Genomic DNA, 23,518 nt, shown 5'->3' with positions numbered 1-23,518 from the left:
AGAAACAGAGCTCCACCCTAGAATACTTCGTTTCCAGTGATAAGACTTTCACCTGAGTGTTTTGCAAACCTTACAAAAAGCTTGAAGCAGTTTGGAGTGTCAAATTTAAGTTGTTAACATCCCAGGTAAATTGCCCTACTCACTCAACCAGTGGATAAAATGGGAGACCTGGGACTACTTCCCTCTCATGTTTATGATCCAGTCCTTTGCTTTTATTAAATGTACCTGAAAACCAAATGAAACAGTTTGCCAGGTGTTAAAAAATGTTTCTATAACCTCAAATCAATTCTTGTTGCTGTGCTGACAATTCTAAAGAAATGAAGTTTCCATTCAGTCCATAATATTTTTTTTAGTTCAGCTGCCAAAATACTTCAAACCCAGCAAGTATTTGCACAGCCCTATAAATTAGCTTTCCTAAAGGAAACAATTAGCAAGCCTGTAGCCTACAGGAATTTCAATTGGTGCTGCTACAGTGCATTGTTTAAGTAATTAGAAAATGATTCCAACTATTGTAAGTATTTGCAACACAAATGCAGAGCACATAGATGCTGTCCTATTAATAATGGGAGCTATAAAAAGATTGAAAAGCTAGTCTGCAGAGGAGGTCACATGCTTATTAGTCTAACCAGTATATGCTTTTCATTGTCACTGAATAGCAATATTAAAGTAAAATAGGACTGTACAGGGAAATGTGCTCCTGCACTGCTACATTTGTGAGAAATCAAAAGATACAGATGTGTCACTCCATTCGAGCTTAAAGAGATGAGCATCTGAATAAAGACGTGAATATAATAATCAGCAAAGTTACAGTGTACCACCGGACTAGAATTCTGTACGAAATACTGAGCAAAGCTATAAAATCAGCAGCAAAGATGTCATGAAACCAAAATGAGTTTCCAAATGAGTGTCTATTTCCAAATGGAAATAGCATCAATAGTAAACGTGGATCTTGCGAAAACTAATTTAATGGGAAAACTCAGCAGAGATGCTCAAACCACAATTTAATACATTCTACAATACTGAAATGCAATGAATCTGCTTAAGATGGTAATATTTCCAAGTAATAATTTCAATTGCAGCCTTAAAATAATTCTGCACCTCAGATTTAGCTATTAAGCTTTAGAGATGGGCTAGCAGCCAGATGTTTATAAACTCTTTTCAGGTTACAATTTAGTTACGGTTGCAGGGTTAGACAATGTCCTCTCATTTAGCCCTTCAACTGACTAGCTTAACCATTATTTGCCGCTACACTAGGCATATGCACCCTGCTGGCTGCTACTCTCCAATGCCAAGTCATCTATTTCCCCGCTACTGCTAGGCTGAGGCTGCTCCATTCATCCCCTAGACAGCCTCCTTTCAGGCTCCTTTACAGGCTCAACAGACCTCTTTGTTGGAGTTCTATTTACACCACCATTTTTTGTTACTCAGATTGTGAAAGGAAACAACAGGAGACGGAGAGGAGACGGACTGCTAACACAGTGGACCAGAAGTCATCAACCTCGGTTCTTTGAAGTGATACACACAGTAAACAGGGAAACCATACCAATATGTGAAATAACCTGGTGGTCTAAGTGCATTTCCCAAGAGACGCATGGATCTATATCTACAAAAAGTCAGCATCATAACCAGCAATAACTGGCAACCTTCCCCGTTCTTCACAAAGAACTGCAGTGTAATTATTCACCCGGCTCCCATTGATTGTAATGGGATTTGTCTGGATAAATCCCCATGTAACTCTTTGAAAATTTGGGAGCTTTGGGGCAGTCACTGCTCAGAGGTGCAAAACCAAACACACATCCAGATGGAATGTGCTCCCTTCTGAATACAGCGAAAATGCAGCAGCGAGTATTGCGAGCCTTTGCCTCTACTGCTGCTGTCTCAAAGCCGTTGTGAGACAGAAATGCAGCTCCCTGCAGCCGGACGGCACAATGACTGCATGCCTCCTGGACACGGGAGGGCTGGAGCACACACTGAACGTTGAAGACGCGCTTAATTCCCTTGGAGTTCAGCACGACCAAAGCACGCACACGACTGCTTCGTGGCACGGATTTCAGCATGTGACCCGGGGCGTAAGGCGTGCGGCAGCACTCCAAAGGCCTCGCAGCACCTTCACTTGTCGGGGTTTAGCTGGGGAAGCTGCTTTGCACACACACTGTGCTGCTCAGCAGCTGCCTCCCCAGCACGCGGTGGGCCGGCGTGCTGCTTGTCCGCACCACAAAGCTTCTGCAGCCACATCGCTTCACTCCCGCGATTCACCCTGCTGGCTTCAGTGGGAGCAACGCTCTGCATTTCAGCGGGCGATAGCAACACCAAGGCTTTACATGCCGAGGTGTGAGAGACGGTATGTCGAACCACAAGCTGAGCAGGCACAAAGGGCTTGGGTTCAGCGAACTCTGCACCTGACCTGCTACACCAGACAGCAGCTCCAGCAAGGGTACCTGTGTATCGCTCGTTCCTTTGCTGTACTCGGACTGGAACACACCCGTTATCCCCCAGCCGCGTTATCTTCTTTACTTGGTGCAGCACCCTATTGCCCAGCTTCAGCTTTCTCTCCAGCCCTCAGCTATCCTTCTTTCTGAGCTGCCCTGAAAGGCATCTCCTTGCTGCTTCGGTTGCCAGGTTGTAAGTTTGCATGTGCCTGGCACCCCGCTCCCACCAGCCTTGCTGTCCATTGGCCTGCCCAGCACTCTCCCACTCTCCCCTACTACCTTAGACAACATAAATGCCACCGGAGGCAAAAGTAGTGTCACTTGCCTATGATAATTATTACCTATTCCTACAGCTGGATATATGCCAGATAGCGCTGCTGTGTAAGATAGCTCTACGTGTGTTGCCTTTACCGTGACTCCACCACCAGTCTGTCTAAACATTTTATTTGTGCCCAGATCCTGGGGTCCTGGGATGATACAGGTCTCACTGCTTTCAGTTTATAAAAAGTGCATTTTTAGACTTCCTTTTTCAGAAAAAGAAAAAAATTGAAAAAGAGAAGCCTAATAGCTAAAAAATTTAAAGTGACTATGAAGAATTGTATTGTTCTTGAGGAAAATTTTCTGTTCCTAAACCAGTCACATCATTGGGGAACAAGGGGATTGACTCTTGAATTTTCATTATTTGAAGAGGTTTGCTTCACAAAATTTTCAGATATGAGGAGAAACACTTTTTCATGTCCTGCTTCATGGCAGATTAACTTACTGTTTCTCCCTTGTCTGGTGTGCTTTGCTGCTTTTTAAGAGCACCTCCTTCACAAAATAAAAACGTTCTTCTTTTATCTCACAATATCCAGAGGCTGGACATGAAAGAGACAATGCACAGAGCACAGTGTGTGCATGCATGTTTCAGTGCACAGAAATTTGCGCTTTTAATTTTAACCACTGCAAATGAAAATTAAAAGCTATAGCTTTTCAACCCTTGCAAGAAGAGGTCCTATTTTTGCATTTTATAGGGTAGTTAGAAAAACAAAACTTTATTGCCTGTATAGTGGAACAATTTTCAGTGGTTTAAGCTTGTAGTGAAACCAGCTGATGTCCATTTTGCTTAATCCATATTGTTTTATTCTTTGATCATAAATGTATCCAAGGAGTATTTTTATGTTATTTTACTTTCTTGGTAAATTGTGTGCATCATGAGATATAAAAAAGTATACTAGTTACTATTATTTTCCTAAGGGGTTCTCCTTTCCAGTACAGTATTGTATTGTAGTTATCACATTGAGAATTTGCCAAAATTATCTGACAGACCTGCTCTAGAGCTTCAGCAGTTCTGACATTCCCCAAAAAGTCCCAAGAAGAAAAAAAAATCCATTAGTTGTTGCTTCCCAAGAGTCCCAGAATCCAGCCTCGTCAGCCAGAAAGTGCTGTTCCCCTGTAAGGCCAACGCAAGCCTTTTAAGCATATCAAATTTATGAAAACATAGACGAATGCAGTAAAGCAGTCTTTAGGGGGGAGCTCAAAGAATGAAATTTAAAGTGTTTGTTGTGTTCTGATAAATGGTGGGGTAAAGCTAACAGCTGATAGGGCTGCCTGGCCATTAAGAGATTGAGATGGAAAAACTGGGCTCCAAATGTTAACTGCAGATGTCATTTAATTTGCTATGATTTGGTTTATGCTATCTTACACAGCTCCTTGGATTTGATTAGATTTTTGCAAAGTGCTCTGAGACTTTCAGTTGATAAGTGTTATAAAGCTATGGTATGTGCGTACTGAACGTGGGCACTGTTAGTTTATGTGGAAGCGTTCCTCTAAGCCTAGTCTCATTTTGGCTGCTTAGTTCTATTTATTAAAATACTGAAGAAAGAAAGAAAACAAGTAGGATATAAACGTATACAAATTTTCCCTTGAATGTTTCTGCTTTGTAAATGCTCTTTAGCCTTCCAACTTTCAAAAAAGAGAGCCTGCTACAGCATTTTAAAGACCACTTAGTAATATAAAGCTACTAGTTCTATAACAGAAAAACATTCAGTGATTTATGCTTATTGTGAACGTTTTGATGCATATGCTAGCTTAATGGCATATGCATATGCATATGGAATCTATACAGCGAAACCGCATAAAATTGTGACATGCAGCCCACTGTATTAATATATGTACATATTGTTACAAATATATATGTACGCTTCGGGAGATATCTAGGAGAGGTACCACTGTCTTTCCTAGACAAGGCCTCTTCTTCCCACCGGTGGCTGATATTAGTTAATTATGTTACTGTAGCATTTATTCAAGCCCGTACTGGGGGCTGCACAGAGCCCTGCGGCACAGGGTGGGCTTTGTGGCACAGCCTGCTCAGGTCTCGCTGGCAGGGCACCCCAGGTGGGGGTCGGCCAGCTAGCAGGGAGCCATCTGTGAAGCCGCCATACCTGACCAGCGCTCAGCCGCAAACCCAAGCCCGTCAGTGCTGGGTGCAGGCGTGGAGCAGGGCCGCCCTCGGGTGACTGCAGGGGATGCCAGGCGACGAGCGGCTGCCGCTGCTCCCCTTCGCGGCAGGACTCCTCTCTGCTACTCGTCAGCACGTATAGACTAAATGCTGGTATTTCTCCCTCCTCCTCCGCAAGAGAGACACAGTAAAAGCCTCCTCCCGCACCACGCAAAAAGTGAAGGACCATGTACGAGCCCTCAGCAGCCTTGCCACAGAGAAATGAAGCACTTTGCGGCTGTTCGGGTCTTGCACGGATGGCCATCTCTTCAGAATCCTCAATACCAGACTTACAAAGGGCCAGGAGACCACATACCACCTCCATTCTGGTGTCTCATGCATCAGATAACAAAAATCAAGTCATTATCTGACACCATCAAACAGCAATAAAGTTTGATCAGCTGCTGCCTTGGGAGGCTTCAAGCGGCCTGGGTGAGGGAACAAGCCGCTTCCCTGCAGCCACTCATCGAGCACAGGAACCAAACCCAACAGGGACGATATCTGATAAAGACACATATGTTCTCTCTCATGTTTAAAATGGGTAGCAGAGGTGGAAGAGGCTAATGGCCCATGGCAGCAGTATGGGCGATGCATGCCCAGCCGGCCATCAGGGTGGACAGAGCAAGGTGCTGCCTGCTCCGCTCCCAAGGCTGGCCCGGAGCAGTGCTACTGCTCAGCCCCAGGACACTGACAGCAATGCCGGCACACCTCAGGGCCAGGACAGTCCCAGCCCTTTTGTACAACGCTTCCGTGACTCGGGCTGGGGGAGCAGTGACGGGTGGGCAAAGCCAAGCCAGCCCCGGCACCCCCACTCCAGCACCGGCATCCTGGGGCTCTGCACACCCTCGTACCTCGCCGCTGCCAAATGGCCGCCCGCCAGTGTTGCTGCTGAGTGGCCGCGGGCTCGGGCAGGCGCACGGCTGCCGCCATGGAGGAGGAGGAGGAGGGTGTCTGGCAGCAGCCATGTGTGTGCAGGCTGAGCGGGAGCATGGACCTCGGGGGATACCCAGGTGCTCCCCAGGCCAGTGTGGGAAGGGGCAGAGACAAACCCACACCTCAACCTAAACCCAGCGCCTCTGCTCCCAAATGTGGGGGCATTTGTGCTTCGCAGCCCACTGACTTGGTGTCGCCCACCTCTCCCGTGGAGCGAGGCCCTCAGGCCGTCCTTTGCCTCTACGCCTTTTTCCTTCCCTCTTGGAAAACAGAGCCATCAAGAAACTTTCAACATTTGCCTGCCCTCCTACAGCTTTAGCAGGATTTTGTGACTGCTGGCACAGGGTGAGATGGTAGCTCTCTGTACAACTCTATGCATTAATCACAATTACTCTTCATTAGGACTGCAGTAGTATCGAAAAGCCCAGGCACAATTTTTGGGTGCTTAGTGGCTAAACCATGCATAAGAATACATGGGCCCCAATAATCTTGCAATGTAGTTTAAAACAAGACACAGTAAATGCTGGAAAATCAGTACAACACTGCAATAAAGATGAGATCAATGATGACAGAGAAATTGCTTTTTCCAAGTTTAAAAAAAAAAACCCAAAACATCCAACTGAGGAAGTTAAAGGGCACATCAGGGCATCTCCTTGTCTGCTCTGAAGTTTTTGTTTCACCCCAGTGTAAATAAAGAGGTTTACCTGGACTGTGACTAGAAAATTGGTCTTCTAGTCATATAAAATCCATTCTGCTGATCCCTTTAAGTCAGTATTATTTTCTTGTCCTATTCTGTACAAGTTTTTTTGATAACTTTAGTTTGCACCTCATTAGCAAGTACATTTTATCCAGCAGACAGAATAGAAGCCCTGACTGGAAGATGACGTCTAGTCTTTATCCCTGTCTGCTGCTGACGGACGTTGTGTTTAGACAGGAGTTTAGCATTTATAGCAAACACTTTTTTGACCAGGTCACAGCTTGCCACTAGTGGGGGGACACTGGCAAGTAAAAGGTCATTCCCATGGCCATTCGTTCACCGATAAGCCAGTACACACCAATGTTACAGCCCCTAGCTGGGTCCAAAACCTTTAATTGTCCTTTACCTGGAGGCCAAATAAAACTTTCAGATACCTTTGTCTGTCTACACATTAAAATAGGGCTTCGCTGTCCTCTCCTCCCTGCCAACACCCAAAATACTCTCCTCCTTGCTCCCATGCCATGCACCAGCCCCTGACACTTTCCTCTACATTGTGTACCCAGCCTTCACAGCCAAGGTTGCTCAGGGACACCATATCCACTACTGCACACACAGCACCATGCTGCCGTGTAGCATTTGCCTCTACTCATTGTATTTCTCCATGGCCACCATTGACATACTTCACTGTGCTTCCTTGCATACACCACTTCTGTTCTTTGTCCTTACAACCCCTACGCCAGAAGCTGCAGCAGCCAGGTAGCAGCATCTCATGGTACTTCCGTTACTCCTTCCTGCCCAGTCCTTCACCCTGCGGACAAAGCCCTTCCTAGCTGCTTTGTTGTGACAAGCCCTCACCAGCAGCTCTGGTCTTTGCCTCATGCAGCATAGCTCCGTAGCACAGGGAAGCCCTCATCACCAAGCCGTTGCCGCTACCATAGGGGAGAAGAACACTCAGAGTTTGAAAAGGAAGTCTGATGATGCAAGGATTCATTTGGCTGCGCAGCATCCAAAATAAAGTTTAAAAACATGGTGCGGACTCTAACTTTGTTTCCATTTTTTAACCACCAACCAAATTCTGGCACAGATGTGCTGATACTGAAAGCTAAAGTGTCATTATCAGTATGTATTGGGGGGGGAAATTAGTATTTTGTGCAAGATCTTCACTTTAAGAAGTTGAGAAGAAGTACGCTAATAGAATATGATGAAATACTATCAAGTGGTCTGCTGTCTTTGAAATGAAACTCATTGTATTTTGAAGGCCCAATAGCCTTCCGCTTAACTGGTCCCTAGCTTGCTACAGAGTCAAAATGTTACCACATACAATGTTGAGATAAGTGGGATCTAAACTATCCCAAGCATATTTCCAGTTTTATTGTATAATAACAACAGAAATCAGGTTTGATTAGTAAGATTAGTGCATTTTCAGAATATGCAACTTCTCTGTTACTTGCTGGCTGGTAAGCAAATAAATAGTGCAGTGTGAATTGAAACTTATCTCTACTTTGAGCTAAATTGTTGCAATTTAATTTGTTTCTAACGAGCTTAGAGTTTGCAGATGTGTAGTCCAGTACTTGTGTAAAGGTACATTAGCATACATGCGAACTACAAAAGCAAGTCACCCTTTTATGTTATTTTCTGATTAAGACTAGACTGTCAATGCCTTTGCTTCAAACTGCAAAAGTATAGTGAAGACATTTTTCTTTTCTTTTTTTCATCTTGTTCCCTCAATTCAGTCCTCACGACCTGTAAAGATGAAAGATCAGGAGCCACTTGCCTCATACTTTTTCTGACAGAAAGAGCAAAAGGAGCTGAGGAAGCAGAGTGGCAGCTGGGCTTGGAGATGGGTTTGAAGTTTCTCCTAGGTGCAGCTCTGTCTTTTGGTACTTAAATTCTTCAAAAAGTCTGTATCTTTCCCCAAGTGAATGGTGACTTGTATTCCCTGTTTCTCCCTTTGAAAAGTACAAAGTGCCACACAGTCACTTAAGGCACGTGGTAAAACTGTAGCATATCCCTCAGCACTCAGAGCAAAACCCAAGGACACGTCACCCATAGGGCCAAGATGTACATGGCAAAAACCAACATGAAGTGGCACCGTGACACTTCAAGTTATATTAACAGCAACCACCACCACCAAGCATGGACATTTCAACTGAAAAACAGCAAACATTTGTAAAGATTGGAAAAATTTATCCCCCTGAGTTTTAGAATTTTTGTAGAAGATTTAAAGACTTCTTTACAGAATTGGAAGATTCTGAAGGAAAAACAGGAACTAAACACCATCTTTGATAATAACCTTTGCTGACAGAACCCTATTTGGAACCAGAAGTACTACCTTTAGACTTCACTGAATACTCCTGAATTCCTCTTTTCAGCCTTTTGTGTGTGTGAGCTGTACCACAGGCTTTATGGTGTACCTGTACAGCTGCCTAATTAGAGTAGCTGAATGATCAGACCTAGACCTTTTTGATAAGTCTAAGAGACGTTTCATTTAAACCTCAGCTTGTTAGTTTTGTTGCATTGATTTTGTCCTCGTGTATTGAAGAAGCAAAAGAGAATTCACTGCCACAGGAGGCCAAGAGGGGCAGTGAAATACCCATCCATGGAGATACTAATAACTCAGCTGGACTCAGTCCTGAGCAACCTGATATCCTTCTCTCTGTTTTGCACTGGAGGTTTGTCCTGGTAACGGCTGATGTCCCTTCTGACTAAAGTTACGCTATAACAGTAGGTATTAACTGCACCCATCATACATTGCAGACATTGAAAATGTGCGACCACCATCCTCGACGTAGCTGCAGGTTTCAAAAAATGTGTAGATATTGCGCTTCAGGAAATGGTTTAGCAGGCATGGTGGTGTTGGGTTAATGGTTGGACTTGATGATCTTAGAGGTCTTTTCCAACCTTAATGATTCTATGATTCTAAGCAGCTTCTAGGTGAGAGGGGCAGAGGGAACTTGCCAACATGTCCAGCAACAAACAAGGCGGAAAGGATGGTAATAGTTAAGAGAAGAAAACCCAGATGGCTGTTGTTCACCGTGAAGTTATAATATTTGTTTTGAATGTGTTTCAGGAAAAATATTTGTTATCAACAGAGGAACAATGGAAGTATGTTAATTTACATATTGCTTGCAAATGTTTTGTTAAATAAATTGTACATTTATAGTGATACCAGAAACCTTTAACATTTTGTTGACAGAAGGGTAGTTAGTAAAGAATTTTCTTTTCTTGAAAAGTTTTACTGGAACTTTTTATTGTCAGTTTAATCGGTTCCTCGGCAAAACAAAATAGCTTTACAGCAACCATTACAGAGATTGCTGTTGTAGTACAATATTTTCCTTTAGGTACAGTAAATACAACGCTTCCTGTCCTTGCAAGTCTAATATATAGAAATGGTCCTGTAGACATCATTTAAATGGCTGCTGGGGGGAGGGAAGGAAAAGCTTATTATCTCCCTGCTGCCGCCTCCCCTCTTGTTAGGATGCACCTTAATTACATTATCTCCAGCTCTAGGTTTGGCCCACCTGCGCGCCCAGCACCAGCACGCTGCCCATGAGAAGGCACCCATGACTGCGGCCGGGGGACACTGAGTGCACGGCACTGATGGGCTTCTTCGAGATACTTACCGCAAGCACACTGTCTGCAAAGCAGATGCGGTATTCTGGGGTGCTTGCATAAAGCTGGGAAGAAAGGCATGTTTGCCACTGGTATCGGTACCCACTTTGGTGCTGTGGCATCTGAGCACAGCACCCATCACACAGCCATTTCTTTTTAAATGCAAAAAAGCGTGGCTCCTGTTGCACTTGTGCTTCTGAAGAAGGGATGCGAAAGAGCCACATTCTAAATCTATATCTGGATTTCTGCACAGTCAAAAGTTTTAATTGGATTCAAAATTTGGCCAACATAGGATAGCAAGTAATAGCAGCACAGAATAGCGTCAGGCTTTTGCGTAGTTCCTTGCTCAAACCTAGATCCCAACCGGTTTAACACTGGCTGTGTCTGAACAGAATATCCGCTGCCCATCAGCCACCGTGACAAAAAGGTCTTGACCCGCAAATCATCGAGGCAGGCGTCAATCAGAACCTGCTGCAGCTCCCTTCCGGACCATATGCACGGTGTTCTCCCCACAGGATCAGAGACAGAAGAGGAAGGGGGACGGCGCCTGTCTGTCTCTCTAGCTTCGTCTCGGGGTGCGGTTAGGGCGCACTCAGTGCATACACAGATCTAGAAGCCAGGAGGTGCTGTTGAGTCCTGAACCGTAGGCCCAGAAAGCTCCAGGTCAGAGGAAAATTAACATTCAGGTTAATTTGAGTCAAGCTCCAGTGAAGATCAAGATTCTTATTACAGGGGCATAGAGGCTCCAATCTAACACAGAAACTCACTCAGCTTTGGTTATGAAGGAAGATGATTTATAGCTCCAAGACCATCCCTTCCTTTCTTAGGGGCTCAAGGAAACTCTTGTTAACTCTAGAAGGAAGATAAATACCAGCTACAATTCTCACTTTATAGGGAAGGAAGCTGAAATGGGATTTTAAGCCTTCTTCTGAGATTGCATTTATCTTGGGCTAAAAGACTATGCGGGGCTCAGATCTGCGATTATTAAATGTCTGCTTAAAATTCAGAGGCATTATGTGTTTGTGGCTATATTTATATTCAGGATGAAGTTATTAGATAAAGAGAAAAGGAGAAGAGGAGGAGGGGAGGGGGAGAAAAAGACAACACTCTGCTCACTACATTTCCTTTTTCAGGAAAATAGCTCCAGGTAAAGACCAAGTATTCTAATCTAGTTTGTTACCTTATATCTTCATGCATAATGACACTAACCTAAATGACAGGCTTACTGTCACCTCTAGGTATAACAAATCAATCTAAACATTTTTTAGATAGCACACATTTTCTTTTCACGTTGCAACATCAGAAGAGGCATGAGAAGAACCATGGCCCTGGATCAATGCACACGGAGATGAAGCTTGTTCTCATTTCAGACTTGATTGTTCCCTGATTGTGCTGCTGCTATGGAAGCAGTTACACTGTTGATCATACAATGTGAATAGCTCGTCAGAAAGACAGCAGTTTTGGAGCTGTAGTGGTTAAGACACCATCTTTCTCAGGTAACAGTTGAAAGTCATGGCATATTCTTAAGGGTTTACATCTAGCAAGACAACGGAGTCTCTGTGGAAAGCAGCAAGCCATGGCTTTTGGTCAGGTGGAGAACAGCTTTTATGCAGGAATTAAAAACAGCTTGTACTTTATTTTCTGTGCATGAACACTGATGCTGTGGTCAGTCTTTCGTAGGTTGAAGCTTTTAAGGAAAAGTCTTGGAGTTATCAAACAACTATTTAATAATAGACTAAGCAGGAGAACAAAGTCACTACCCTTATCTAACTGAAGTAATGCTTCAGAGGATTTACAGAGACAATACAAGCCCCTTATTCATCAAGTTACTCATGCACATGCCTAATTAGAGAGAAAGCTTGCCTTGTGGTTAAGGTGCTAAAACTGGGGCTTATGTTTCTTCTCTGCAAACCTGAGAAAACTAGTGTGACGTGATTTCCACCTCGACCTCCCTATTCAGTAGTTAAAAAAAAAATTGGACATCTCAGAATGGGCTAGTCCTTATAAAGCAATGTGAGTTTTAAGTAAATACTAAACAAATAGTGTGGATTACACAGGTATTTCAGACAGACAGAATTTTAAGCACACAAACAGCTGCTTAGCTTTTCTATCTTCATCAGCTGATGAGAGCCCTAAGCCATCTGTAGATTGAAATCTGTTTTTTTGTAACTGAACTTCTTCATAGCAGTAACAGCAATAACTCTCATGATCAATACTTTATCCCTTGGCAACTTTCCTCAGATTCTGAAGCATCATCACCCCTGATTTGACAGGTCTGTTAAACACTCAAGAATGAAACCTTGATACAATTCACAGAAACTGTTTTAGTAAGGGATATAAAACCAGCCTGACCTGTGACAGCTTGACTGCTAGTGGAGTTTCACAGTGGCATAACATTGCAATACAGAGGCTGTGAAACAGACTCTTCAGCTATACAGAGTTAGGAACAGTGATGAAATGTTTGTCATGGCAACATATACACAGGTGAAGTGTCTAATGAAGTCAACAGGTAGCACAGCTCATTGAGGCTTTTAGCCTCACGTCACCACCTCTCTACCTTTACAAACACACACTCCTAACCCAGAGCGCACACAATACCTAAGCACATATAATATAATCATATACAATACTACTTCATCATTACATCCTCTTTAATTTCTCTTCTAGACCAGTTCTGCTGTATTATTCAATCATTTTATGTTCATGTTAGCATCTCTGTTCAGAGCTTTTCAAGTACTTCTTTCCTATCAATTTTTGCCTTACTGATTTCAACAGACATTTACAATAAGGAACACAACACTGAAGTGACTGAAGTCACCTAGACTGCCAATGTCTTTGTTTTCCATTGAAAATATTTTGCATGAGACTGGTACTGATTCAGTGCTGAAACATGCTGGGAGCTCTGTGCACACAATGACAACTGGCTGGGAAGGTCCCTGGCTGCCTGGGAAGCCTGTGGGAGTCCAAGCAGTATGCACTTTGTGTTGCTTTGGTATTATCCTCCTTAGCAGTACCTAGAGTTAGTTAATGCGTACTACATCGACCTAACTGCTGTCAAAAATTCCAATAGCCTACAATTGTTACAGTCCTATTACTTGTGTAACTTAGTCTTCAGCAACTGAAGCTTCATTCCCAACTACTAGTTTACAGGAGCCAGTCACTCACACCTCCAAAGTGACATAGCCAATATGGAAAAAATATACTTTAAATGCATTTAGTCTAATTTAGGGAGGCTCCAGTACAACTACAACCATCAAATCACTTTAATAAGACTTTGTGATGGTTTTTGTGTTTTTGCAGTGCATTTAAAAAAAAAAACAACACAAAACATCTGCACCAGAAATGTGTTGGGGCCTCAATTTTCAGTGCATAGCTGTGTGGAAGCAGCAAGGCCTCCTTCTTCAGTAAAAGAGGAACTGAAGCAGAGCCTCTTTCAGTAAAAATAGTAGCACCAGAAGCTGAAGTTCACTTTGCACTGAGTTTTGGCAGTTTCGCTTCATGCTCTGTTTAGTTGGGAGAGTAATATATTCTCACACCTACCATCTGTCTATGTATGAAGTTACTTTGTAGTGGTGAACACTACTCACAGTGGGTCTCTGCCAGTAGATGGTTTATTGCGTTTAGTCCATGTTAGGTAACTTAAGAGTGTTTGTCACCAAAACAACTTACAGGTTTGTGTATTAAGTTATAACTGCCTTCATGTTTCATATCCAGATACTTTTGTATAATTTTTGAACACGCTATTGATCTCATTGCATTAGCTTGCTTTCTTAAAAAGCATGTCATGCAATGATAAAGTTACAAATTTCTACCAGTACAGTAACTGCCAAAATCTGATCCACTGTACTTTGAAGACTAACAAGTAGGACAAATGTTAAGATGCAAAGTTGAATGATTAATGAGATCCATACACAAGATAGATGAAAAATAACTAGTATACATTCTTGCATCAGATAAAGAAACCTTCTGATTTAGAAGCAGAAACTGTAAAGATGGTTGCATTTAGGATTTAAACAACTTAGTTAATGCATACAGGAAATTGCCCATTTGACAGAAAAATAAACAAATAAAAAAAAAAAGAAAATCTACCGCTCGCCTAAGTACAGGCAGGTCTGGACTTCTGCATTACAGTTCTTCCAGGTGGCAGTTATTATGCTTTCATTCATGTGCATATCATTTTTGTTTGATTTGGTAGGAAACATTTATGTAGGTCAAAATTTGAAAAACAACCACATGCTCACTAAGGAGAAAACAGCCTTCTACTTTTGCTTGCTCACGCATTTCTCTTACTTGCCATCCATCTTTTGACTGCTCAGTTTATGCTTGTACAGTTCACATACAGGTTATGCACAGCAGTGTCTAATACTGAAGAGAAGAAACCAAACACTTTCCCATGTTTGTAACAACATGCTTGTACCTTTAGGAGCCAAAGAGAAGGGAAATCAGACAGAGAGGTAGAACACATTATTTTCCATGGGAGGGGTAAACCTAGGGCTCCCTTTCTCCAAGCAAAACCTGCTTTCTTTTCTGTCCCAGGAGATCAACAAAACAAGTAGCTAGCCTTCCATTGCATATCATGGTTTGGAAGGCAGCATCAGATGACAAACCTTACTGTCTGATTCTTTGAGGTCAGGGTGGACATTTGCACATACACGTCCCTGCTCTGGATACTCGTGCTTATTCTCAGACACAGTAAGAGCTCAGAGAGAATTGCGCAGTTCTGTTGGTAGAAATAAAGCAAGGGATTGTAGTGACTGACTTCCTCCTTCCCCTTCAAAGTGCTTGGCAGACATATAAAAAAGAAAATTTTGGGTTCTTTCTGAAAGAAAATGAAATGAAGGTCAAAGGGAGCATAAAATCAGCCCTACATGGAAAGGGCATTCATTAGCTTGCTCAAAAAGAACAAAAAATAAAAAGCAGCAACTACTTACTAGATGCAAGAGAGACAGCAACAGCCTGTAGCTTCCAAAAGAGCCTTATCCAGGCTTGTCGAGAATGAAGAATGTCTCCTGAAAAAAAAAAGGGCATGCTGGGGAAGGCTCCTATTTCAAAGAGGCAAGAGCAAAAAAATTTGCAGCAAAGCAGCCAAGGCTCAGCTGTGGATAATTTTGGCAAGAGGGAAGAGATTGCCCTTCACCAGATGGCTACATATAAAGTAACATGGGTGTGATCCTAGCACTGTGGGGGGAAATAAGGAAGAGGTTTTCCTAGTAAGTCTTGGCCTGGAGTAAAATGTAGGCCCCTCTGACAATTGTGTTTTTTCTTCTAGATGGTAGCTGACAGTTTGGGGTTAGCTTCCATATAATATGGAAGCAGATTAGAGAAAATCATCTTTTCTCAGTTACTTCTGAGAGTTTTGTTATTGTTATTTGAGATTTTCAAAAATAAAGATGGAGCCTGTGTTCTGCAAATTCACACTGTAAAAACCTGATTTTCAATAGATTTGCATCTGTGTTCAGATAATGCTCTCATTTCTCCACTCAAATTCTGCACTATTCTAGTTGAGTGAGGTGGAGGCAATTATGTGCTTGCAACAGTGTTATGTACTCTGGGGCATGGGGTGGTAACGAAGAATGCTAGTCTGAGAATTACCATGCTTGAAAAACCAGTCCTGTCCTGTCCTGTCCTGTCCTATCCATTTTTCTCAACATAAAGGCAGGAGGCCAGCATATCAAATGGGGAAGGAAGGAAAAAGCTTGTTAGTGCTCAGACTCTGTATTTTCCCAAAGGACATTCTGACTATCAGGTACTCAGCTGATTCTTGTAATGCAATGTGCTTGCCGTTGGATGCTGTCCATTGATGAAAATTAAATAAATATGATATGCATGGATATGATATTCTCCCCGGCATAATAGAAATCTTAAAATATCTGAGATAGAAAGGCAGATTTGTCATGGTCTCAGAACAAGCTCAAACACAAAAGCCTTACTTCTGGTCCCATAGGTGGTTGCCCATTTTATTGATGATATACATTGTATCATGTGACAGTCATGTAATGAGAATTTACTTTGGAATATACTTGAAAAATGAAGCAGCATAGTTATGCCAGCATTGATTTTTATACCTAAGTAATGAGGCAAATCTTGAAAATATGGTTGGTTGATTTACTTAATGTGGAAACCCCTGCCAATTTCCAATGTACTATCAAATCTAAGCACATTAATTTAAACCTTAAAAAAAAACCCCAAACAGCTGATTTATTATTTCTTTCATGCATATGTTTTTAAGTATTTGAATATGTCTACATCAAAAGAAACTAGATTTTTAGAGACCCAGTTAGCTCGCACTGCCAAGTTAATGAGTTCTGGTAAGGTCAGTCTGTCACAATAAATCTAATTATTACACAGCCATTTTCTTTATGTATGCAGTTTTCCCCATATGCTATAAGATAGAAAGGATAGTGGAATAATGTTGTTCTGTTGAATTTGATGGTGACAGGTATTCTTACTCGCTCAGAGCGGGGGGAATGTTGTGAGGGAAGCAGAGGACAAATGGACATTTTTCAGTTGGTGCTTGTATGACCTATGTAATCTATGCAATTATAAAATGTGAAAGTTGTCTATGACGCTGATGCTGACTTCACTTCTAGGTCTTTTTGAGCTCATTTAAAGTACGATAATGAGAAAAACATTTTACCTTTGGGCAGCAATCTGATTTGTCAGGAAATTCCTCTTGCTATGATCGGTGGATGAGGAAAATTTGGGATAATATGATCCAGATGTTAAAGCTCCCATTTAGCAGCAATGCAGATGTATTATTTTATGGAATTGTCCAGATGGTGACCTTCCAGTATTAATAATAAATCAGTACTGGGATTTTCATCTATATGATTTGATTCCTATCTTTGTTCTCATTTACATGACAAATACTCATGCGTTTCATGTAGAGGCTAATAGTATTGAAATTAACAATCTGGCAGACATAAAAATCAATAAAGAAATTTGAAACAATATTTGAAAACAAATTTGAAATCGCAAACAATATATACCAATTGACAGGATAATAGCATCACCCGAGAAAAGGCTGTGATACCATTTTTTAATTAACTAGGATTTAATTTTGCAGCTAAAGTCATAACAAAGCTCTGTTACACATTTATATTAGAAAGCAGCTACTTTACTGAAGATGTGTGCCTGTTCATTTTTGGCTTTGCCACTTAAGTTCAGACTTTACTTTCAGTCTACTGAAAAAAAAAAAAAGCAACCCACAGTACATAAGCATATTGGAGAGGGATCACGCTGGACACTAGCAAGGCAGGCAGGCAACAGGGAGGCTTTGGTGGCCTCCGATGAAGGCCAGGAGACCTGAGCCTCTGTGACCAGGGATGTGTAGGGACCACTGACCCATGGCATGCCAGAAGGGCTGCGTGCACAAAGGGAGCTCTGGCACTTTTACGGTGGCAAGCAGCAGACTGTGGTCCTGTGAAGCGAGGGCTGCAGGGCAAGAAATGCACGACAGTGCTGTGATCTAATGATGCTGTGCTGTTATCTTTCACAGGTATTTCTATCCATCAATTTATTGAAACTTCTATTGTGAAATACCAGTTTGCTCAATAGTTGCATGCTTTCTGGGGTTTGGTGGGGTTTTTTTTAAGAGTTTCTCGTTTTTTCTTAGGAGAAGAAGAATTCAATGCTGCTTCAGTTGAAATCTATGGCAAAACTGTGTTAGGCTTCGCAGGGAGTAACACACATTGCTTCAGAATTCTACTTTTTGGGCTAAGGAAAAAGATTCATCTTCCATAGCAATAGCTTTATACTCTAAATGGATTTTTTTTTTTTTTTGCTTTTGTACCCCCCCCTCCCCAACCCAAACATAAATTTGAAAACAATCTCTCCTCAGATTTTTTTTCATTTTAGTAACCTTTCTGTAAAGATGCAGGAGCTAACTCTACTAAGACATATTAAAGTCAGTCATGCTTTATCTTTGTCATCATCAGACTTCCACAATCCCAAATCCACGGTTTGCTAATGTGATCATGGAGAGAACTGACATTACAGGGCTTTAGACTCTTCAGTGGGTTTCAAATATTTGCTTATTGGGATAGAAGTAGAATATTTCATCACTGTGGGCAATTCCAGCAAATATGTATATGAAGTTTGATATAATTTCATTTAGAAAAAAGGTCTAAAAGCTGAAGACACAGCATTTTGTTGTGCTGTAGAAAGAGTTTTTAAGAAAATCCTTCAGTAGTGCAGTCATTTAACTGAGCATCATCCCAAATTAATGCAGCCAAATGTGCCTTTCTGAAGTATATATAAGCAGCTTGAAAGCTTAAAGGGAAACTGCCTCCACTGATTTCAGAAAACATGCTCCCAAAGCTTTAGCCCTGAGGTCATTGTATATAATTTGAGCTGGAATACAAACTTTAATGTTTTTTTCAGTAGCACTAATTCTATCAATAGACAGTTTCATTTTTTGAGGATAGGGTATGGGGGTCTGATGAGTTGTATCTCAATGTTATAACCATTTACTGCCCTGGGATTACTAATTATTTACAGGGTGCAAGGCAGACTAACATCATCCTAGGGCCAAAGGCCCTCCTGTGTCAGATGCTGTACAAGTCACAATTTTTGTATGAGTTTTACAGTTGGGCAATCTGTTAGTGAAACCTAACCATGCAAAATGGAATTGTAGGATGTCATTACTTGGAAGTGAGGGACTCAATTTTGCCAACAGCTAGTCACACTGGTGCAGGTGTGAGTTGTTCTTCTTTATTTCACCATCAGACTTCGCCTGTGGAGATCCCTGTCCATGTGGGGAATGCTCTCAGTTGTTACCTAAATGACATAATTTTCAGAGCAACCTGCAAGACTCTCTCAGGAAGAATAACACAATATGTCCTTTTTTTGTTGGTTTTGCTTTGTTTGGGTTTTGGGTTTTTTTTGTATTATTTCTTAAAGGAAGCCTGTAGAAGGAAAAGAGCTAATAAAAATTCTCCTGGAACAAATCTTCACAGATTACACAAACAGGGCCATTAGCAGTTGAATTTGAAAGAATCTTCAACTGCAGTATGAATAAGTTCCTCTAAACCCGTGTTTATCAAACATGGCATGCAAATGAAAACTAATTAAATGAGTTAAAATTAAACTCATTCCATCAGTTCCATCTTGCTTTTTCATTCTGCAGCCTCTTACCATCAGCAGTCATCCCAGGTGTTACTGAGGCTGGAAAGGAACAGGGACCCAATAGTCTGAATTTATACCTTAGAGTCCCCTCTGCCTTCCCAAAAAGAGGTCTGTATTCAGCCTTCTGAAACTGCACCTCTCCAGCCCGGGCTCTCAAAAACATTAATGGTTCAGAGATTGCTTCTGCCAGTTTTTAAGTACTTTAGATTAATTTTATCAGTGGCATACTGACTTGACTACATCTAATTTACCTCAGTAGGTTCTTACCTGTTCATCGCCTCTTCTGGCCTGTGTGTCCCTTCTTCACAATTCCCAACTGTTATTTTTAATCATGTTAGCAATCTGTTCACAATTAGCATTTCTTGTGAAGATGGAAGCAAAACAAAAATGTTTAAGGGGTTTTTTTCCCTGTACTTTTTACTGTGCATTTTTATTCACCTTTAAGTAAGGGAGAAATATAGAAGTGTAAAACTTCTATTGAATTTTTATGAAGACTTCAGTAGAAGGTATCTATCTGGCATTTTGTGCCACTCTGCAAAATACGCAAGGTCTTGAGCAGTGTTGTCTTTTCTCTTATCCATAGGTTGATCTATAGATGGTTCCTCCTGCTCTATAGACTGAGTTGTGCAATTGGAATTGTGGGTTATCTAGCCATAACGTTTACCATGTTTGGATTTAATTTATTTGTTAGATAGGTATCGTCAGGTAAAATTGTGATTGGCAACTCTTATGATTTCCTATTTGATAGATTTTACTTTGTTTGCAATGAAATTGCTCCACCGTGGTCTTTTCACCACCCACCTCAACATATGAAACCCTTTTTATGTTGTGTAGCTGTAGGTTCTCTTACTTCTTGATTTTTATAATTGTGTAGTTGGTCTGCAGTTTGATATTCAGTCATTTTACAACTTGTGTTTATGGTGTGAAAAGAGGAGGGAAAAAACCTTAAGCTTCATGCATTCACTGTGTTCACTCATTTAATCCACGAATTTAATTGCTGAATTAATCCTCAGTCCTTCCTTTATGTACCTGAATGGGATGAGACACAAAAAGGCTTGACGTAGAGAACACATTGTAATTCTTTCTGATAGTTATGATTTCCCGCTCTACCAGGCTATAATGCTGCTGGGGGATCCTCCTCTTTTTATTTTGACTATTGCCAAAGACAATGCTCTATGTCCAGATGGTTCTCGACCTAACATTTTAATCCAGCTAGAATTTTTGCGTGGGTAGAATTTGAATTTTCTTTATGTTTGTCCAGGATTTCTGTCTGACTAGCAGCTCAGTCAGAGCTACTGCGCTGGACTCTGTTCAAGGCGCCGTCTGACCAGAAATTCCGAGGATTACTCAAAAGAGTGTAGATAACTACATAATGCATCTGCTGTAAGTCCAACACTTCTTGGAGGTATTGGAGATACTGCACATACGTAAATCAGTTGTTCCTTCAAGTGTCAGATGTACTGCCCATACACTGTATAGTTGATTCACCCAAAAGTACATAGCTCTGATGGAAAATTCTTGGCAGAAGCTTAGCAGTCTTGTGTTACCAATACTCTTAAGCTTTATTCTTTTGAGGTATTTTATTTAACCAGCTAAATTTCCCCACCAGTATATTTTAAAGGTATAACTACAAAATTTGTAAGCTCTATTTTAAAAATTCTTACTTTGTGCCTTCTTGCAGCAGAAATGGCAAGTCCTTTTTAATGTTGAGAAGCTCCAGTTTAACAAGTATTTGGTAGCCAGGTTTCAGTATTTCAAGCCCTGTAACACATACAATCTCAGAGAGATGACAAGAGATGTTAACATTTTTGAAGATTCTATCAGGTTGGGTTGGGGGGGGGGGAAGAGGTAAGTGTTAAATACTGCTTGCTGCAATTTAGCAAAGATTTTATTCTGAGGAATTTGTATTCAGAAGGACAGTGGGCTCTTTCAGCTACAGAAACTTTACATTTCTTTGACTGGCATCTTACACCTTACTGAGATTTGGCCGATCTTGTTGCTTCTTCAAAACAATCAAATACACTTAATTGCTCTGTATAAGAAGACTCTACAAACTCGCTTTCTATAAGAAAATGTGTCAGCTTGGCTTTCCTATAATGGAACAGAGTAGCTGTGGCTCCAAAAGCAGTTCGTAGTCTATTTTCAACATTGCTTGCCTTCAAGCATATTGATACTTCAAGTATGAGGTTGTCTGCTGCTGCAAAAGAAAGTAAAACTAAACCTGCAGTTTGAAGGAAGCATGAGCTAGCTGGAGTAACACTCTTGTTGATATTTTATACTGGTATTTTAGTCAAGCACATACTCACCAGAGTGCTCTTTTGTGGTTTTATGACAGAATGAAGTCTGATGACTCCATGGATTTTGGTGTGATGCTGCTTTTTTACAGACTGTGCTATGGAGTGATGGGAAGAGACTTCACAGAGATTTGTTCTGACAACAAGGCTTCCGCCATTGGTGTAAATGCTGGGGATCATCACCCTGAATACCACTTGCAAAGACTGGAAGTGAGCTCTTGAATCTCTTGTGCCCCTGGGTTCATGAGAATAAGATCTGCTGGATATTCTTGGGGTAAAATAACCTCACTTTTCCTTGAGGAGACCTGTTCATCTGCCACAAACTGTTAAACTCCTTTGTCAAGCTTATGATTAGAAGAACCGTCTTAATGAAGTAGTAGCCAGTGACATATGCCAGGGCCTGATTTGGGGTTTCCAGCAGGCTGATCTCTATCCATAAGAGACTACAAAATTCTCCTAACTGTCGTAGGAAGACAAACTTATTACTTCCCCAAAATTTGTGAAAGACTCTTCTTGCCCTTTCCTTTTTATAGCTCTTATCTTCCCTTTCCAAATAAGCTGATAATCTCAGCACAATTCTCTTCTGTCCCAGTTACTTAAAGTCAAGAGGACGGTTGCTAAAGTTCTTGCATCAGCAGTAAGATTTTAATTACTTGTTGATAACTCTGTGCATCTTGGCACTAGTAAACTAAGACAACTGTAGCAATTTTCATGCTGTCTTATCTTTGATGGCACTTAAAATGTGTTTATGCATCTTTGACTCTAAGCAAATATTTTGTTGTTCTTTGGCTTCTTTTTTTCCTGTAGACTTGATCTTGACAGTTTTACATCATCAGTGGCATACCAATAAGAAATTTGTCCAGTGACATCTGCGTAGTCTGAGGGCAGAAAATTTTTGTGGATATAAATGAAGAAGGGATCATTGAAAATACCTACCAGCTGTCCTATAATCATGTGTGTCCTTTCCATATAATTATGGAACTGTTGTTTTCTCCTCTTTTATGCTGCATTAAAAAAATAATAGCAATGGCAATAAATACCATGAAAAAAAAGGAACCAAAACCACATTCAGAAACAACATAGCACAGAAGTAAAAGTAGGGGCATGAAATCTGTTTCAGTCCTGTGACACAAGTTGAGGCCATGTGGCTTTATGACAGACAAACCGATGCAAGAGTGGCCTTAACCCTGCAGTGTCAGGCCCGAATCCCCCTTCCAGGTACTCGGTGCACAGCCTGTGCGGGTATGCCTGGCAGTAGGTTAGACCAGGCACGCCGACCTGTCGGTCAGGGCTGCTAGTTCAGGCTCCTGTGTGCTGCGGAGGATTTCCTCCGGCTCTGCCTGGGCCTGTGTTTGCTGGGTAGTTTTAAGGCAGATGTGGAACCCTTCTGAAAAGGTGGCACATACATACCCTACAGCCTGACAGAAGACTTGGTGTCTCATACTAGGGGGTACCAAATAACTCAGCGTTTTGCGTGCCAAAAACCAAAGCAAGAGGTATCGCATATGTGCTGGAACATTGTTACTTATCACCCCCTGCTGATGTTCACAAAAGTCTCCTGTCTTCTTGCAAGCTGGAAAACGTGAATACCAGCCTGGATCTTCAGGACATTGGCTTCGACTTTAAAATAATTCCAAATATTCTAAATATTTTAAGTCATCTGAACAAGCTTGGTTATAAAACAAGGCAGTATCCATAATCAGTCATTAAAATTATCTGTTGATGGTTAGACTTGTTTTGCAGATGTATGCACCGGGCCTTGTTTATATTTGAAAGATTCCTTAACAATACACCTGATACCAGCTTTCATGAATTCACCACCATCTGTGGTTGGTTCATTGCTGGCAAGAACCAGGCTTGCCCATACTGCCCTGAGACAGCTGATTTGAAAAGGATGTTAAGCCCGTATCCTTAAACCCATATCCTTTCCCTAACAAGTGTGCTTTCA

The 23,518-nt window shown here is 41.6% G+C and overlaps 1 protein-coding gene across 1 annotated transcript; it reads left to right on the top strand.

The window, feature by feature from the left end:
* The first annotated feature begins 11,486 nt into the window (after window positions 1–11,486).
* On the top strand, window positions 11,487–23,485 carry RNF175 (ring finger protein 175). Its single transcript, XM_009937011.2, is given in 8 exon segments — window positions 11,487–11,532; window positions 11,535–11,581; window positions 18,828–18,929; window positions 18,932–18,999; window positions 19,860–19,976; window positions 21,612–21,732; window positions 22,393–22,526; window positions 23,374–23,485. Coding segments are annotated over 8 exon segments (747 nt in total).
* The last annotated feature ends 33 nt before the right edge of the window (window positions 23,486–23,518 follow it).

The sequence above is a fragment of the Opisthocomus hoazin genome, chromosome 5, assembly GCF_030867145.1.
Source record: "Opisthocomus hoazin isolate bOpiHoa1 chromosome 5, bOpiHoa1.hap1, whole genome shotgun sequence".
Lineage (NCBI taxonomy): Eukaryota > Metazoa > Chordata > Aves > Opisthocomiformes > Opisthocomidae > Opisthocomus > Opisthocomus hoazin.
The sequence above is the reverse complement of the archived record's forward strand: the minus strand, read 5'-3'. Positions and strand labels throughout refer to the sequence as shown.